At 45.9% G+C, this 18,969-nt stretch overlaps 1 protein-coding gene across 2 annotated transcripts in view; it reads left to right on the top strand.

Moving 5' to 3' along the window:
• LOC122198849 (myosin VIIA and Rab interacting protein) overlaps positions 1–18,969 on the top strand; it is a 370,836-nt gene that overhangs the window by 305,198 nt on the left and 46,669 nt on the right. For both annotated transcript variants that reach the window (XM_042903697.1, XM_042903696.1), the window contains exon 11: positions 16,344–16,583. In XM_042903697.1, the coding sequence (XP_042759631.1) occupies positions 16,344–16,583 (240 nt within the window). The remainder of the gene's footprint in view (positions 1–16,343; positions 16,584–18,969) is intronic.

Genomic DNA, 18,969 nt, shown 5'->3' with positions numbered 1-18,969 from the left:
GCTTAGGGTTAAAGGTATGGGGTCTAGAGTGAGGCTGCCTGGCTTCAAATCCGGCTGTGTGGCCTTGGGCGAGGGTTCAGTTCCTTCCTCTGTAAATGTAGATGATTTTACCAGCCATTTCAAAGAACGGTTCTGATGCACGAAAAAGGTGAGGTTTATAAGGAACCGAGCTCTGTCCTAGACAGAGGGCTCAGTAAATATTATTCCAGTATGATAGCTTAGGCCACAGTTTACTCACATTCTGTGATTCTTTCGTCCACCTCACACCCCCTCTACGTGTCTTCAGTGGCCTTGCCAACATGAATGAGCCTCCTTTGAGACTCTGTGATGAAAGTTACGGACTCTCTACCTGGAAAAATGCACTCGTACACACACGCACTCACGCACCTGACACACACACAAATACACACACACATACACATACACACAGGCATGCACTCGAATGTCATTTTACGTACAACGTCAGGTAGTTCGTGCACCCCCAACCAGATTAATTCTGTATTCTCCAAAGACACCCTGCTCGCTCGCAACTCTGTGCTGGGATCACGCTGTGCCCTTGCCCCTCCCTTGCCTCTTCCCGGCGAAGCGCGACGCGGCCAACTGAACGTGGAACTTTGTGGAGCCCGCTCTCATCTCAATATTTTCTAAACTGAAAAGCGACACAGGTGGCCCGGAGAATTGAAATGACTTCATGAAAACAATGGGTTGCATTTGAAACTGAGAGTCTAATGGAAGAATCTAGTTAGGTTGCCCCTGCCTTCTGTAGGCTCACATTACTGTCGGGTTGACCTTTTACACTCCTAGAGAAAGCACACCCACTTCTGGAACCTCACTGCTTTGCCAGTAGCCCTTAGCCACCGTGCTCTGCATTCCTAGTTTGTGTCTAACCAAAAGCAGGCGCTGAGTCAAGGATTTGGATGCAGGTTTAGGTGGGAGGAGATCCCAGGAACCCCAAGAGTGAGCCAGGGTGGCGAGAAAGGCCTATTAAGGCTGACTACTGAGGCTGTGCTCTCCAGCAGGGACCCACTGAGAAGCCACATGGGACACGCCTCCCCCCTGAGGACAGGAGCATTAGTCACAGTCTCCCGTCTCCCATTGGTAGAGAGTGGCCCCACCCAGGAGAGAATTAACTCGAGACACAAGCAGTTTCTGGAGAAATCCTGCAGGCAGAGACACCCGGGTCTGAGGTGGGAAACTATCAGTAGCCAGAAACTATCCCTCAGGACTTCAGGCAACTCAGGCACCTCCAGCGGATACAGGCTGGGACGTCACCAGTGGCTCCGACAGTGCCCTCTTGGGAATGCATCAGCCAGATCCCTGCTCTTGAGAGACCCCGTGGTGAAGATCGTTGGGGACTCAGAGGCCCTCGGGTCACAGAATCTGGCAGCGGTCCTGCCTGAGCTGCTAATGTATCCCCTAGAAAACATCCTTTCTTTGCTCCAAGGTCTCATTTGCTCCTCTGTAACACCAGACCATTATTGTCTAGCTCAAGTGGAGACTGTCCTACAGAGACTTTGGGTGACTTACCTGAAGGGATGTTCTTGAGGGCAGTCGGCCTGACTCACAGGCAGGTATCAAATGCCTCGTATCCACAACAGCTGGCTGCATGAAGCTTCCTATTTATTCTGAAGTGGCTTGAAAGTTGTCTTCCGGTGGCAATATTTGCAAGGCATTGATAGAAGGCAGGACCGGCAGAAGAGCGTTTGGGACCAGCGTCGCTTCTGCCTCCCTGCAGTGTCCTCTCCTCCCCAGTAGGTGGCAGTGGTGTTGCACCAACAGAGACTTCAAAACTGGCCCTCCTAGCTCTCCCTCTTAGTTTACTAGGGCAAGTCTCTCTTCTGTCTTCTCAAAAACAAAACTAAATAAAAATAAAAATAAACACACACACACACACACACACACACACACACACACCTCCAATACTGAGGGATGCATCATTTTTTGAGAAAAGTATGAAATCTTTTGTATATATGCGTGAACATGTATATACGTGTATATATATGTATAGTATTTTTAACTACATGCTTTTTATGCAAATTTATATTTAATATAAATAAATATATATTTTATACGGTTAGATATATTTCATAAGGTTAGATCTTATATGTGTGTGTACATATATATATACATGTATATATATGTGTAGTATTTTAACTGCATGCTTTTTAACTATGCAAATTTATATTTAACATAAATAAATGAATGTAGTGTAAAAAAGTTGTGAACGTACAAATACAGTCCCCCTTGACCACCATCTAAATCCCTGCCACGTCCCCCAGAATAACTGCAGTTGTGTTTGTGCATTCGTACACATAGAGTACGTTTAGAAATACAGTTCTGGGGGCACCTGGGTGGCTCAGTCGGTTGAGCGTCCGACTTTGGCTCGGGTCATGATCTCGCAGTTTGTGAGTTCGGGCCCCGCGTCGGGCTCTGTGCTGACAGCTCAGAGCCTGGAACCTGCTTCACATTCTGTGTCTCCCCGTCTCTCTCGGTCCCTCCCCTGCTCATGCTCTGTCTCTCTCTGTCTCTCAGTAAATAAACATTAAAAAAAAATTTTTTTTTAGAAATACAGTTCTGGAAAGCGATCTGTATTTTAGCAAAACGGGCCTTTACTCTCCATATTCTCTCGCCACCTGCTATTCACAGTGATAGAAATGTCAGCGCACATCTCCACGCAGTGCCTGCGGAAGATTGCCTCCAGGTGGTCCCTGGAGACGGGGGGAGCATGGGAGAGGGAACAGTGTGTTCAGGGTGCAAGCAGGAAGGGTGCACTTCCGGTAGAGAATTTTAAAACAATAATAAGTTCAACAAAAGTCAGCCTTTTTGTTGTCACTTGCACCATGCCGGGACAATTCTGAGTAGCGTAACTTACGGTTAGGCCTTCAGTGGCTCTACTCTTTGCTTTTCTGGATGATACGTGGTAAGATCTGACCTTATTTTTCTTCAAATGAAGCATTTGTCACCAAATCATTATTAAATAATTCATCCTTTATCTGCTGGCCTCAGGTGTCCCCTTTAACATATATGAACCTTCTTTTATTTCCACGAGCCTGGTTTCCTTATGCTCTATTTTCTTCACTGACGCAGAAGTCCATTCATGTACAGATACAACTTTATTTTCACTGTAATAACATCATAACGTACTTTGCTATCCGGTAGATGATCTTCCCTTCGTGGTGGTTTTTGCCGAGGATCTTTTATAAAGTGTCTCAACTTGTCTCAGGCCTTTACTCACATAAGTGATTTTTCACAATCTTCTCTTCCAGTTGAAGAAAATTTTAAGTTTTGATTGGATTGCTCCAAATGCATTTATCTATTTGGAAAAAAATGTGTGTCTGCATAATACTGAGGCTCCCCATCCAACGGTGTCCTTCTTGTCTCTATTCATTTACTTTCTGTCAAGTTTTAGAGATTTTTTTTCAAAGCTCTCCTCTTTTTGTGAAGAAGTTTTTAATTATGTACATTTTATTGACATTGTGGTTGAGATCTCTTTTTAAATTTTTTTTTAATGTTTATTTATTTTTGAGGGAGAGACAGAGTGTGAGTGGGGAAGGGACGGAGAGAGAGGGAGACACAGAATCCGAAGCAGGATCCAGGCTCTGAGCTGTCAGCACAGAGCCCGACGCGGGGCTCAAACCCACGAACCGTGAGATCATGACCTGAGCCGAAGTCGGACGCTCAACCGACCGAGCCACTCAGGTGCCCCTAAGATCTCTTTTATCCATTCCCTGTTCTGAATTCTGACAGTGTATAGAACACTATTGACTTTATGTTTGTAATTTTATAACTCAGCCCTAATAGATTCTTAGTCCTAATAGTCTTTCCCATGGTTCTTTTAGCGACTCCTGGTAGATGATCATCTTGTCCACAAGGAAGGACATTTTTGTGGTTTTTTCCATGACTTACACTTATTTCTCTTGCTCGTATTATGGCCCGGCGACAACCGTGTGCTATACTACGAAGGAGTAGTGACACCCAGCATTTGGTGTCTATCTTGCTGCGGTCCTTAGCCATCTGCTTTCAGTGGCGACTCCTCTATGCTTAGTAGATATGGTTAAGTAAGTTACCTCCTGTACCTTTAGTAGATATTCCAAGACAGAGAAGCATCTGTCTGTTCCTGGCTCCCTCAATGATTTAAATCAGGAATGTGAGTTTTATCAACTGCTTTCTGCCATCCCGTGAAATGATCCCATAGTTTTTCTCCTGTTGATGTTTGTAAGTCCCATTAATAGAGTGCTTAATTCTGAAACATCTTTTCATTTGCTGCGTAAATCTTACTGGATCCTGGTTCCTTTGTACAAAAACTGGTTTCTGGTCGCAGGTTTCCATTTTCATGCCTCCTTGTTCAGCTTTGCTATCAAGTTGTACTAAGGACTTGACAAAGACTCTCTGTTGTTTACTATTTTCTAGAACGCTTTATATGACTTGACAATTTTCTGAAAGTTTGGAAGAATTCACCTATAAAGCTATCCAGGTCTGCCCACAGCTTTAAAAGTGAACTTTATACGTGAAATATTTTATGTATTAGAATCTGTAGAAAATATATATTAGAAATATATCAGAAGACAAGAAAGTAAAATGAAAAAATTAATATAAAAGCAAAACAAAAAAACCTTGAGATCAATTAATAAAATGATAATCTGGCTCAAATATATATATATATATATATATATATATATATATATATATATTCATTATATATAATGTAATATATAGTGTGTGTATATATGCGTGTATATATAATGAATTTCCCTCAAGTCAGCTTTGTTAGCATCCCGTAGGCAATGTAGTGTACCCATCGTCAAACTTTTGCAAGTAAATTATCATTCCCAACGTGATTCTCTTTTCAATCAAAATGAAGAGGTAATCAGAAGAGTAGATAACTTTCTGGTTGGTTTTGCTTTGTTTTTTACTCTTTGTTTTAGTCTTACAGCATTGTGAACAATAAATATGGCTTATGTGATTTTGCTGTTGGGATTTCCTTTGTGGCCCGGTCCATGGCCAGTTTTCATGACTGTTTCATTTGTGTGTTTGAAAAGAACACGTATTATCTGTCTGTTGAGGAGAAACACCATGTACACAAGCACAATGTTGTGTACGTCAGCAAGATAGACAAGGCAGTGCCTCAGAAGCTCATGTTCCTTTGCCTTCCTGTCCGTCAGGCTTCATTCCCCTAACTCCCCACTCTTTTCTACTGTTGTCTTCATGCTTCTGTGGTTTTCTTACTTTCTGTCTCTTCGGACTCTGGCGACTCCCTGGAAGACACACCAGCGGGTACTGGAGGCTCCACCCCCTGCTGGACCCCTGCCGTCGCCAGCCCTGATCAGCAGGTAGAGCCATTGAGGGCAGAAGTCCTGTCCCACATTCTCTAACTGCACCCCCAGCCTCCAGTCTCACCTCACACATAACGTAGCACATGGAGTCGCTCTGTCATCTGTTACCATAGACTGCTGAGCACATTCTCTGACCTCTGGAACCCCAACCCCTGATGTCCACGGATGGGATGAAATCCATGCGGCTGGATCACTTTCCCTCCAAAGCCCTGCAACAGGTATTTCACCATCTCTAGCCTTGGAGTGAATAGACGCCTGAAGACATCCTAATTTTTCCTTTATGTGTAACGATTTTCTCTTCTCTTAGACGTTTGTTTGGTTCGCCGTTATCTTTAAAGAGCAAACAGTTTGCCAGAACGGTAGTGTCTACTCATTTCATGCTGTTGCACATAATACAAAGACCTTTTTTCCTACACACTTAAGTATTGTTCCAACTCTAGTGTTTTCTTCTGCCATTTTGATTCTTACTTCTTCCAGCTCACCTGTAGTTCTTATGCTGAATCTTGATTCTCTATCTTCCATGTCTGCAGCCCTCTCTTATTGTTTTCCCCTTCTCTTATTGATCTTTTTCTCAGCCTCTAGAATACCTTCCCAAGTTTGTCCTCCCCGTCACTCATTTGTGTTCCCAGGGTTAATTCAGCTATTACCATTGTCAGATATGAGTTCTAATCCTGCTGCCATGCCTGCAGTCTTTCGGGATTCTTTTGCATCAGCAGTCTCCCCATTTTATCTCATGCTACTGCCTTGCCTTTTAGTCTGGGTGCTTAGCCCTCATAACTTTCTATACCTCTTCATTGAGACTCTGTATTATTATGCCCTAATGAAAATGCAAAACCACCATCAGACATGGTGCCCTACTTGTTAGTGAAATTTACGTGATGCCTCTGAGCTAGCTTTTGTTTCCTTTGCTCTGCAGTATTTTTCCATAAGTTCCATGTTAACGTGTTTCTGTTAGTCATCGCTAAATGAGAATAATGCTGTCTCCACTGCATTGTTTACCAGTATCTAACATGCTCAAACCATTTCCCCTCTGCTAGCTTAAGATACAAGCTTTCTCCTACTCGCATTGTCTTGCTTTATGTTTCTTTGGACAAATGGCTAAGAACCTACAATATGTATATGTATGTTGAATGAATGAACGAATGAATGAATGGAAAAGAACAAAAATCATTCTATGTTTCTACATGGTTTTATAGTCTCTGCCCCTGGTGCTTTATATTTCATGACCATACCTCCTAGGAGGCAACATGGTACCATGGTGAGCTCTTTCCTCCGCCCACTTGAATGTTTGAAGAAGATACTTCCTAAGTAGCTATAAAACAAGGAGGAAGTAAAAGGACTAGGAGTAGGGCTTATCTCTGGATGTTTCAAATGGCCAATACCACAACAGCTTGGATAATGTGCTTTTGTTTGTCTGGTGTTGTGTTTTGTTTTGTTTTGTTTTGTTTTGTTTTGTTTTGTTTTGTTTTATTGTGAGCATTTATCTTATACTCTGAACCAGGAGGAGGTACTCTTTGGTAGGAGGGCAACCAATTATCCTGACCACTGAAGAGAGGGAGAGAGTGGACAGGCCTCCGCAAACATTTTTTTTTCTCTCCAGTTCATTTCCCTGGGCTTTGTACTTAGTGAAAATTGTTCCCATCCATTTACCAGTAATGAGCCGACTTCCATTCCTTTTTCGTTACATAAGTTTTCACCTTTATCTGCATCTTCCCACACAGTTCTGGTGGAAAATTTGGAGAAGCTGTAGAATGATGTTTGCCAGATGCCATTTTAAAATGGAAACCTGCTAGTTAATTTTTCATTGATGGAGACGTCAGGATTGCAGGGGCTGCTGTTTTCAGTTTCCTCTGAGGTTTCACGTTTTGTTGTACTCATTAGTGAACCTTGTTTCCTTGGGAGAAATTTGCCCCCTTGTCTAGCGTGCTAGGTCCCAGTTATTCTCAAAAGACATTTTAAGAATCTCGCCACATTGAGAAGCTAGTAATCCTTTATAACTAAGAATCTGTAAATATTCCTTTATTTTTGCGTGTTTATGCCTTGCTACGGAGAGAATTTAAAGTGGTTTCTATAAATGTAAACAGAAGAGAATAAAATGAAAATATAAGAAAAGTAGGACAAAGGGGAAATCAGGATAGGAAAAATAAATGAAGCTAGGAGTCATGTTAGTTCCCAATACGGATGCAGTGAGGTTCCTAATCACAGGCTAACAGTACCAAAAATTTGGCTCTGAGCTTTCCAGAAGACAATAGGAAGAGAATGATGCGAGCAGCTTGCTGAGTCAGGGAAACCATATTAGAACAGTAAATCCATTCCTTAAAGCGGGCTGCTCCTGGAGCTGAGATCCATGAGAAATTTATCCCATGGGTCCTCATGGAGAGAAGGCAGGATGTATCACCCTTTGCTATAAATGCCTCCAAACAAGCACACACATTGGAGGCTGCTCCTCACAGTGTCCCTCAGCGTGAACCAGTATATCACCGAGGGCACAGTTCCATCAAGTCAGTCTATCAGGGGCCAAATACACCAACCTCTGCTGGTCCAGGTTGTTCGGGATTCAGTTCGGGATATGTGGAGGAGTGGATGGCTGCCCCCGCCCCAAGCCCTGGTTCGTGAGCGTTGTTAAGTTCCGAATTCAAGGGGGTGCTCTCTGACAAGTGCTAGCAAGACCCACGGGTATTGGGGGTAGTGTGACGCCCCCCGCATCCCGAGAACACCGAGGCACCCAACAGGTGCACCTCCCTCTGAGGTGTGCCAAGAGAATATCCCCCAAGCAGGCCCTTCAGTCTACTCCAGTTGAATTTGAATTGCCTCCAGTACACAGACCAAAGGGTGGTAATCCCCACACCCTGCCCCCAATTCTTCACCTCCAATTGTCTTTTTTTTTTAATATTTTATTTATTTTTTTAAAGTAGGCTCCACACCCGATGTGGGGCTCAAACTCAACCCCACGATCAAGAGTCGCACGCTCTACCAACCGAGCCAGCCAGGCGCCCCTTCGCCATTGATTTTCAGACTTTTTTAGGCACGGAACTTTGCCTGAAATGCAAACTTAAGGAGAAGACAATATATAATATAACTGAAAGCAGAACAGCTCTGAGACAGGGCTGGCCTCTGCCCTTGTCCCTTACTCCCACCTACACAACAGCCTAAGCAAAAACAAATAATAACCTGGAAACAGTTCCGAACGGGGGTGACCAATACCCCCCTCAACAGGAGCAAAATCTTCAGTATCTGGCAAATGATTCCCCTTGAACATGAGGACTGCTGGGTGTGCCCTCCAAGGTAACCTCCCTGCAGAGAACAGGTCTAGAAAACAAGGAGAGACACTTGCTGAATAATGGTGATTCTTAAATATGTTTGTGTCATAGGCCCTATTGAGAACCTGATGAACACAGACGCCTCTCCCCAGTGTGTGTTACATGGGGCAGCGGAGGGCTAAAGGGGGTGGGGGGCGGTGGCGCATAAACACAGTCACTCAAAGGTTTACATCCAATGTCAAGGAGTTTGGGGAGCAGGAGCTTCCCTGAGGCTCCACAGACACTGGGTGAGAAGTCCTGCTGTGGAGGATTTTTAATCAGGAGTCATTAGACGCTAAGTAAGAATCATCCACCAAAAATGATGACATTAGGTTTGCAATAAGCTAAAATGTAGTCTTTATTTGGGGTAGATATTAAATACCAGGGCTAATTATGAGTTAAGACCTTTACTTCTTTGTGGCAATCCAACCATGCTAACTCCGCAAGGAAAATGTTGGCCTCTCTATTCCAAATGGCTTGGACCTGAACCTAGCTCACTCAACATCATTAGCAAGTCTTAGAAACCAGTGAAAAGAAGGGGATCTGGAACATACCTCAGTCCCTGTACCCCAATCCCTGCCCTGAATGTCCTCACTTTTAGGAGACTCTTCCTAACCATTCTGACTCTCGTGCTGGCATTAAGGTCCGAGTCTAAATGGCCATCAGAATCCAAAGGTCACAGAACTTAGAGACTCCCCTCAATTGCAATGGAGAGTCAGAGAAAAAAAAAAAGATGAAATCCACTGTTAATGATGCTTTATTCCTAACAGATTTCTCTACAAAGCAATAGACCAATTGTGGTCAGTATGAAAAAATACACAAATGATTGTGTCTCAAATGCCCGTCCCTCGAGTAAATACTGACCCGAGAAGCCCAGGCGAGTGATTTTCTAGCTGTTTTATATGGAACTGCCATCATTCTGGCCCTTTCAACAAACAGCATGGTCTAATTCCGTCAGAGAGGAGATTATAAAGAGAGGGAACACAGACGAGCAGAAGAGCCCATCAGTCAGGGAATGATTTTCTGTTCTGGGAGAGGGAGATGTGCCCCAGATTAGATTCAGGTTTTGTTCATTTGGTTTTTTGTTTTTGTTTTTTAATTTTTTTAATGTTTATTTTTAAGAGAGAGACAGAGAGTGAGAGGGTGGAAGGGCAGAGAGAGAGAGGGAGACACAGAATCTGAAGCAGGATCCAGGCTCTGAGCTGTCAGCACAGAACCTGACGCGGGGCTCGAACCCACCAACCCACCATCAGGAGATCATGACCTGAACCAAAGTCAGATGCTTAACCGACTGAGCCACCCAGGCGCCCCTTGTTCGTTCGTTTTTAAATCAATTTTATAATATGAAAGACTCAGAAAACAGCCTGGGATCCATACAGGACAACGGACCTGTAATTGTAAAAGCTAAAATTAAGCCTTTCAGATCAGTATGTAGGTGCTAAGTTTTCACAGCCTCCTTCACCAAATGCATCCGCAGCAGCTGGGGCCGGCATCTGCCTTCCATACAGTTCCACCGGCCAAACCCAGGTCCTTCCATGTGAAGGGGTTCTCACAGAGGCAGGAAGAAATAGATGATCGTATTCAATTTGATAGGATTCCAGGTGATGTGTTCCCATTTTAACCATGATAGTTGGCCAGGGATTTGGTGTGTAGCTGTGTGACTGTTCTTATCACACCAGTTACAAGAAAAATAAGTGCCTTGATCACCAGGGCACAGCCTGTGAGCAAAACTGGTTTTAGGTTAGTGGCAGTACGTCGAGAGAGGACAGACCTCTGCCTTAAGGCACCAGAGACGGAAATCGTCCGAGTCCTCAGAAGAAACAGGCCGACGGTAGAGCCAGCCAGCGCTGAGGCTCATTCTCTCTTCTCCGGCTTCTGGAACAACTCTGCCAGGGCATCTGCAAGGAAAAGTACGTGCATTCGCCACGCATGGTAGTCCCAGGGCGGGTGCACCTATAAGCCAGGCCCCTTCTCTGAAGTTCACTGAAATACCTAAAAGCAAGCCGCAGAACTGCTTTTTTAGGTCAGGTTCAGTATTTTTCATCAGCAGGAACAGAGAGAACCACGAGAACCCGGGATATAGTCAACGAAGGCTGATACCTAACATGTGAAAGTAATCCTTTAGCCGAGTTTTTTTCAAAGGTGGAGAAAATGCTAAGCCTCCCACCTCTCCCTCAAATGACCTGGCAGATGAAAGACGGGCTTTGTGAAAAAGCGTTCCTGGGACTGGGGTTGCTCAGTCTAGAAGACATTGACATTGCTTCCCTTCAAACATGTGGAGAATTTTGATAAGGACGATGGAGAGGCGTAATAGGAGAAAAACTGCTTTAAATTAAAGCAGGCAGGATTTCAGGGTGCATAAAGACAGATCACAAGGGTGAGTGGAGGTAAGAACACTTTATCCTCTAAGGAAATCTGAAGGTAGGCATCTCCAGAAAGCTTCCAGAGAAAGTATCTTCTCCCCCATTTACACTTGTGCTTCATGAAAGAGATTAAATCCTTTGCCTGTCGGGTTCTGTCCCTATTCTGTGGTTCTGCCGTCTTTCTCTAATGAGCGTGGCTTCATCCGGAGCATCTGGCCTTGTCTTGGAAAAATGGCAAGAGCGTGGCCTTCAGGGTCAGGCTGTCTGGTCACATGACCTCCGACAGCCTGCTCAACCTCAGGGCCCTCGTGGATACGCAGGGAATCGTCAGGACACGTGAGTGAGACCCCGCGTGTCCTGTGCCCAGCTCCCTGCTCACCCACGCTAACGTGCACAGCCACAGCTGTCCAGTTCCGGCCCCCCACTCTCACATCCCCATCACTTTCTTACTTAGCCGGGGTCTCCGGGTTCCACGCGCTAAATTGAAGTGTGCAAGGAAAAGGTGACCTTGTGTCCTTCTGTAACTGCCTTAGCCTTCCTTCTCTGCCTCCCCACGCTGCATAGCCAACGACGTAAACTAGCCAATCCAAGAACACCTTGCCTCTTGTGATTGCTCTCTTTAAAACTGTCTTTCCTGGGGCCCCTGGGTGGCTCAGTTGGTTAAGCGTCCAACTCTTGATTTCAAATCAGGTCATGATCTCACAGTTCATGAGATCAAGCCCCTTACCAGGCTCTGCACTGAGCATGGAGCCTACATGGGATTCTCTCTCTCTCTCTCTCTCTCCCTCTCTGCCCCTCCTCCACTCTCTAAATAAATAAATAAATAAATAAATAAATAAATAAATAAATAAAATGGTCTTTCCTCTTCTAGGTAGATAATCAGTCCTCCAACCCCTCCACTCTCTCCACTTTTGCCATCTTGGGGCACCTGTGGGGGAGCTTCTGTGTCCTTGTGGCTGTATGGCCATCTTAGAGTTCAGCAGGGTCCTCTGGGTCCTTGCATGTCTCTGCAGTGAGGGGGTCCCTGTTCACGAAGTCATTCCCACCCCGCTGGCGTCCTAAGGCTTGAGAACCGGTGGTCTGTTCCCTGTGTGCCTGGTCAGAACCCAGTATCTCTCCCTCGGGCCGCCCCCCCCTCCCCCGTGGCCGTCACTGTCATCACCCTTGGGACCCGGCTGTCCAGCCCCAAGTCAGCCGCTTCCTTCCCACCTGAGGAAACGCTACTAAGCTCACCTTCCGGCACCACCAATGATCTTCTGCCAGCCGGCTCCTGGATGCTCTCTGCACCACACAGGAGCTCGGGGAGACCAGGAGCCCCTTCAGGTCCCTCTGAGGCCCTTCCTCTGGGTCTGATTCAACCCTGGCACAGCAGCCCCAAATTAATACGGTCCAAAGGGTGAGAGGCCACAGGCAGCCTGTGAGGCTCCTTCTCCCTGGCCCCCAACTGAGGAGCAAGCAAAATCCAGCATTTGAACTTTAGGGAACTTGAGTCTCTAGAAGCCTCTTCTCTCTTTCCATAAAATCTGGCTTTCTACATTATCACCATGTCAAAGAGGTGGTGGAGTGAGCTGATCCATGATCCTTCCATTCTGGATCTACACTCTTCTCCCCTGGGTAAAATGCTTAGGCTTGGCTAAGAAAAAGGAGGTGCGAAGGAGCGTTGTTTTAATGGCAACTGAAAAACATTAGGTTCTTATTTTCAAAGTAGTGTCATCCCATTATACATACCAATGCCGACCTATAAAGTGGAGTGGGCGGGATTGAGAAAAAGCACCAGTGGAAGGCAATTACGATTTTTAACTGATTCTATAAAATGTCTTATGCCCAGATACGCATATTGCTATGTTATCCAGCTTGCCCTTCAGGAATTCCATTCTATGATTATTTTATTTTTCGAGTCGCCAAAGTTTCTTAGAATTCTCCACTGTCTTCATAATGCTCCTGGTAATCTGTTTGAGTCACCGTCCAACATTTTCATTTTCAAGGTCCCTTTGAGGTACAAGAATATAGTCTTCAGGCTGGACATTCTGCAGCCCTTCTCATCTTCTCTAAACCTTCTGTCCAGGTTCCCAACAGACTCTGGAAACCGACTACACTTCTCCCCCTTCCTTTGATCTCAACTGGAAGTTTGCTATTTCATATTCGAGTAAAGTGTATCCGTCTACTGTTGTCTTATCAGGAAGTAGGATTATTTATTCTTTTCCTTGTTTCTTAGTCTTTTGGGGCCATGGATGCCAGTGAAAATCCGATGAAGGCCAGTAACCCTCTCCCTAGAAAATTGTGCATGGAAACTGAAGTGTGAAAACAGTATCAGGGATCCCCAGAGGCCAACCACAGACCCGTGTTAGCCGAGACCCCAACTTAACATCTATTGTTCCAGCTCTCATGGAGACTGACATTAAAATCAATACATGGGGGAAACCTCTAAGTTTATAACAGAGCAGGGATGATTCGATCCTCTGTAGACTGAAAACACAGACTCATTTTTCTTTAGAGATGTAACTATTTGTTGACGCACTTAATATTATGTAAATATTACAGGGCCAAATATTACTTAAGTTAGTTTTGAAGCTCTCGTGGCTTTTGATAATGATGCTTTCATCTACGTTCATGGTACTACATCTCCTGATGTCAGATCTCTGTGCGTACGACTACAGTGTTTATTGAACTCTGGGACCATCGTGTATCATTAATACAATTCTCAACACTCAAATAACACTGGACATATATCCCGATAATCTCCAGGACTTTATCCTTTAAGATTCTACTCAGCTATCACCGATTCCTCTTTCTTTCCTGACAACATCCATCCTACGAACTAGGCGAGGGCTCCCCCTGAGTCTCATCAAATGCTCACGTGTGTGTGTGGTACCCCATGTGTCAAGATGACGTCCCTCCACCACCAGAGAATTTCCCCAGAGCGGCATGGTTTTCACTCCCACCTGTGGGCTCCAGTGGCCAGCACGGGCCCAGCACATAGTAGGCATTCGGAATGCGTTTGCTGAATGTAGACTGAATCACCATTGACCAAGTCTTCAAAGGTTCCGGTGAGGTAAAGACATAAGCCAAAGCTAAAGAAAAGCAAACTGAAGTTAAGACGAATTGCTATGTGTGTTAAATCTGTTGAGTGAGCTGAAAAGAGGTTGCTGGATGTGGATTTGTGGCCAGTTGCTGACTTCCAGGCTAGTGTGGTATACACCACAAGGCAGCAGCGAAACTCTCTGGTAGACAAGCTCAGCTCCTTGGGCTCGTCCTCCACCCTCTGCAGTCTGACCCAGGCCCATTTTCTCCTCCCTCCCAAACCCCCCCCCCCCACTCTCCCATTTCTGAGCCTTAGTCCTCCAGCTACACCAAGCAATCTCATGCTCCCTGGGTCTTACTGGCCCTGCTGCTTCCTCATCAAGAATGTCTGACCCGACATCTGCATATTAAAATGTTCCTCATCTTTCAAGAACCTACCCAGAGGCCATTCTCCCCATTGAGCTTCCCTGTATCCCCAGACAAAAGAATTCCTCCTTCTCAAGCACGCTGGGAGTACTGGTCACCTCCCATGAGGCCAGTTCATCACGGATTCTTGCTCAGGACCAGAAAAACAATCATTTCCAGTGGACTTTGTTTCTTTTATCGATCCAGTCAGGGGCTCTTTATTTTCCTTTCTATGTCATCCGTTTGCTCCTACTCCCCTTTATATAGACTGCTGCCTTTAGCATCCGTCCAGTTACAACTGTGTCAAGTAAATTTGATGCGCAAACGTCACAAAGAATGAAAGAATCTGTCACACATGTTTTTAGCAGAACAGGACGGTCCCAATTCTTGCTATAATATGGTGTATGATGAAGCCCTTCCTGTTGAATGGCCAACTGAATGAAAATACCATATTTCCTTGTGTCCTTATAAATGCATTATTTACTGATCAGATTCTTTAGTCTGAGGAAATTCACCTTGAGGCACTATCATCTGAAGACTCTTGGGCTGAGCTTTTACTCATACAGGCAACTTACCATCATCGTTAGCTCTGAAGAGCCGCTCTCCTTCTCTTTGAATTCATCCTCTGAGTCATCTCATCGTCATGAAATGTTGTTCTCTGTCACTTTCCTTCTCTTTGCAGTTATGAAAAATTTTGAATTCTCAACTGTATGCAGTGAGCTAAAAGCAGAGTCAAAACGCCGATGATTTATTTCGTTACTGAATCATCCTTCCAGGCAATTCCATTCTTCTGTTGTATTATTTTGGTGTCTGTTAGCATAATTGGGCATAATTGATGAGTAATGATGGACGATAATTCCCAGGACGATGAAAGAGCAAAATATTTCGAAAGATAGGAAAAAGAAGATCACAAAGATCCCGTCATGTACCATAGATTGATGAAAGGGTCCAACGAACCCACGTAGTGATTACAAAATAGAATGAGTCTTATTTTATTTTTTAAAAAATCAGTAAATTTTCTCTTTGTTCTTAAGAAAGCCTTCAAGAAAGAATAAAAACAATAAAACGTCAAGCCTTATAAATAGACAGAGCAACTCAAAGAGGAATTAAAGAACTGAAGTCTGGTCTAATGGACCCCAATGGTTTGCTGAGGGTTATCTTGTTAAAATTCCATGCACATCTGTCCACCTTAAGGCCAAGGCCAGAGGGAGAGTCACAGTCTCCCTGTCTTCAGGGATCTACTCCCAGAAGCAGCTTAGGAGATACCCACCAAGTGGACAGTAGGAGCCAAAGGTATCATTATTAAGCTGGGACTGTAATTATCAAAGGAAGGTCACACAGTATTGCTTACCTACCTACAAGGACCTCACACCATCTCAAAATCTTTGCCCTTTGCCCAGAATGCTGTCCTTCCCTGTCTCCTTTTTAGCTCCGTAACTGCTGCACTTTGTATGGCCATTTCCATGAGAAAGCTTCTTCCATTTTCCAGCCCTCAAGTGCCCCTTAGGGGGGCCTTCAGAGCATCCTTCCCCACCCCCTTCTCGGTGCTTACCACCAGGACAGTTAGCACCTGAGGTTTTAGTGTGTCCCTTCCACAAGGGGGTCGCCAACCAGGTGTCTCAGCCTCCTCCTACTCAGCTGCCTCGGTGGGCGCCCCGTAAGCATGTTGTGAGCGAAAAAAACGCTGAATTTGAACACGTTTCTGAGCACAGGCGCTCACCTGCATGGTCGCTTTAACGAAGCATTAAGGTGCATGTATTTGAGAAAGTAAAAGTGGAAAGTAAAAGGCCATCTGTAGAGCAAGCAGGTCAGGTAAGAGAGCTTGATTTTCCTGGACAGTCCCTTCCCCGGGGGGTGATGGGGAACGAGCACCAGGACTCTGGCAGAGGAGTCCTCAGCTCCTGATTCTGACTTGCATTTAGGCATCCGGTGATTTGTCGGAGACCGACACCAGCAACGACGCCAGGCACCCTCGGAGCCGGGCGGCCGCCACGGAAGAGAAACTGAGAAACAGGCTGTACGAGTTAGCAATGAAAGTGAGCGAGAAGGAGACCTCTTCGGGGGACGATCAGGAGTCGGAGCCCAAGACGGAGTCTCAGAACCCCAAGGAGAGTCTGTCCTCTGAAGACAACAGCCAGGGCGTCCAGGAAGAGCTCAAGAAGGTAAGCACCGTGAAGCCACCGGTGGACAGCTTGTTTTGTGTGGCCGGGGTGCGGGGAAAGTTCTATATTTGTGCCGAAGTGTCCTGTGCCCCCAAAGAGCTGTCTTTCAAATGCCTATCCTGTGCACAGGGGAGACCCCAGAAACCCCAGTTGTTTAGCACTGAGTACTTCAAGCAGGCAAAGGGCCCCGTGTGGCCCAGGCCTCCCGAGCCCTGTTTCCTCCTCCTGCTGTCCTTCACCAGACAGCCCTTTACTTTCGAGACTATAATTTTTTTTTTAATTTTTTTAACATTTCTTTTTGAGAGACAGAGTGTGAGCAGGGGAGGGACAGAGAGAGAGGGCAACACAGAATCCAAAGCAGGTTCCAGGTTCTGAGTTGTCAGCACAGACAACCCCACCCCAACCCAACCCCACCCCACCTCGAGCACCTACGGACATTGCTTGAAAACCACAGCGGGAAGGACCCCTGGCAGAAAGGGGGTCCCAGACCCCCTGCCCCCCAGTCAGTGCTCCACCCCCTGTCCTTCCCTCTACAGCTCCTGAAAGCACATCCGTGCTAGACTTGGCCACATTAGAGTCGGGATAAGGCTGCTTCCAATGGAAGAGGAAGAAGCTAACATTTGCTGAGGGTCTCCTATGTGCCTGGTGCTTTGCTTATGTTCGTTCGTTCATTTCATAAAAACCCTCTGAAGACGTACAGGAGGAAACAGGCTTGTTCTGAAGGTACTTACCTGAGGCCCACAGCTAGTAAGTTTCAGAGCTGGGGCCGCTTCACAAACCTGCTTGGCCTTAAATCACAGGCTCCTTCCCTTACAGCAAGCTGCTTCTTCTGTAACTCAGATAAGATCTCGCCTAGAAACACTTAGATTTCTTTGCGCTTGTGGTCAGGTTTGTCCCCCTATTCTGAGAGTACGTTACATAGGCTAACAAGTTACCGGTAGCCCATGTGAATGGGGGAAGAAGCCCTCCTCATCTGCTCTGTAGGCAGGCTGTTGGAGCCAAGCTCCGTAGTACAGATGGGTGCCATGGGGGAGCCAGGCCAAGCCAGGAATGACCGCAGATGGTCAAGAGCAGGCCCAGAGGGCTGTGGGGACCATCTCCCATCGCTGAGCCGCCGAACCCTCCGACGTCTCAGACTCTGCCTTTCACTCATTCCCACCCCACCCTCCATAACCTTTGAGTCCTTATACTCGTAAATCTATCAGGTCATCTGCCTGTGGACAGTGCGCACATCTTTCCACTGGCCTGCCCGTGGGCTGGAGCATGGAGCTTGGCCCTCGCAGGCAGCCCCTCCCAGGGGTGTGGGCTCCAGCCCATTGCTTCCTCAATGGTAGTGGGCTTTGCTTCTCCCCGTTACTTGAACCAATACCCCATTACTGTCATCATTTGTCTGCCAGAACTAAGAGCCAGAGGGTAACTGAAGAATATCACATTATTTCTTACAATGGCTCTACATCCTACTGGCTTTGCTGCCTGATGGTCACAAGGCTCCAAAAACTCCCGCTGTTCTGGCATTCCAGACCCTGATGAGTCATGCACTCCCGCCCGCCACCCCACCCCTCCATTAGCCAGCAGGCGTCACCTTCTGGAGGCACAGCCACCAATCTGCACGGGGTTCTCCTGGGCAGAGAGTGAACAGGGGAAGGAGGAGCCAGTGGGCAGAAATCTTAGCTCCCCTATCCTTCCCCATGCCTCGCTGAGCAAGAAACGAGGAGAGTTGTTGAAAACGCTAGCTTTTATTCAAGGTCCCAAATATGTCCATTTCTCGAAATTTAAGTCTTTCCCCAGCCTATCATGAATCAGTGCATGAAAATATCAATCAGATCTGTTGTATGCAAAAATCCACGTAAGCAAACAAAAACAGATAATTAGCACATATCAGGCAGAGGGCTACTCTGGGATGAGAAAACAAATACAGGTTTCTATCTTCAATATTATTTAGAAGCAGAAAGATACAGGGATAGGCTGCGCGATTAGACTGAGTTTGAATACCAACCATGCAATTTGCAAACTCTGTGAACTGTGGTTAATATCCTAACTCGCCGCCAGTGCTTTGAACAAGCTGGCGCACCCTACCCCCAGGCTGCTCCCCCCTGTCCCTCCAGGCCCTGCGTGGTACTCCAGTCCTTTCTGCACTCAGCAGCCAGAACTGCCTTCCAGTCCCTGAGCTTTGCTCCCAACACCACCGACAGGCCCACACCTGTCTTGTTTTTCAGTTCATCCCTGGGACCCATCCCAGGGCTTCATTGTTGATTAGCTAAACACATCTTGGCCTCATCTGTAAAATGAGGATAATCATACCCACTAATAGAGTTGTAAGGGTTGAGTTATACAGCATTGGGTTTAGCACATTAGCAGGAGGCCAGCAAATATCATATCCCCTGGA

The sequence above is a fragment of the Panthera leo genome, chromosome C2, assembly GCF_018350215.1.
Source record: "Panthera leo isolate Ple1 chromosome C2, P.leo_Ple1_pat1.1, whole genome shotgun sequence".
NCBI lineage: Eukaryota > Metazoa > Chordata > Mammalia > Carnivora > Felidae > Panthera > Panthera leo.
Note: the sequence above shows the minus strand (reverse complement) of the source record. Positions and strands in the feature narration are given on the sequence as shown.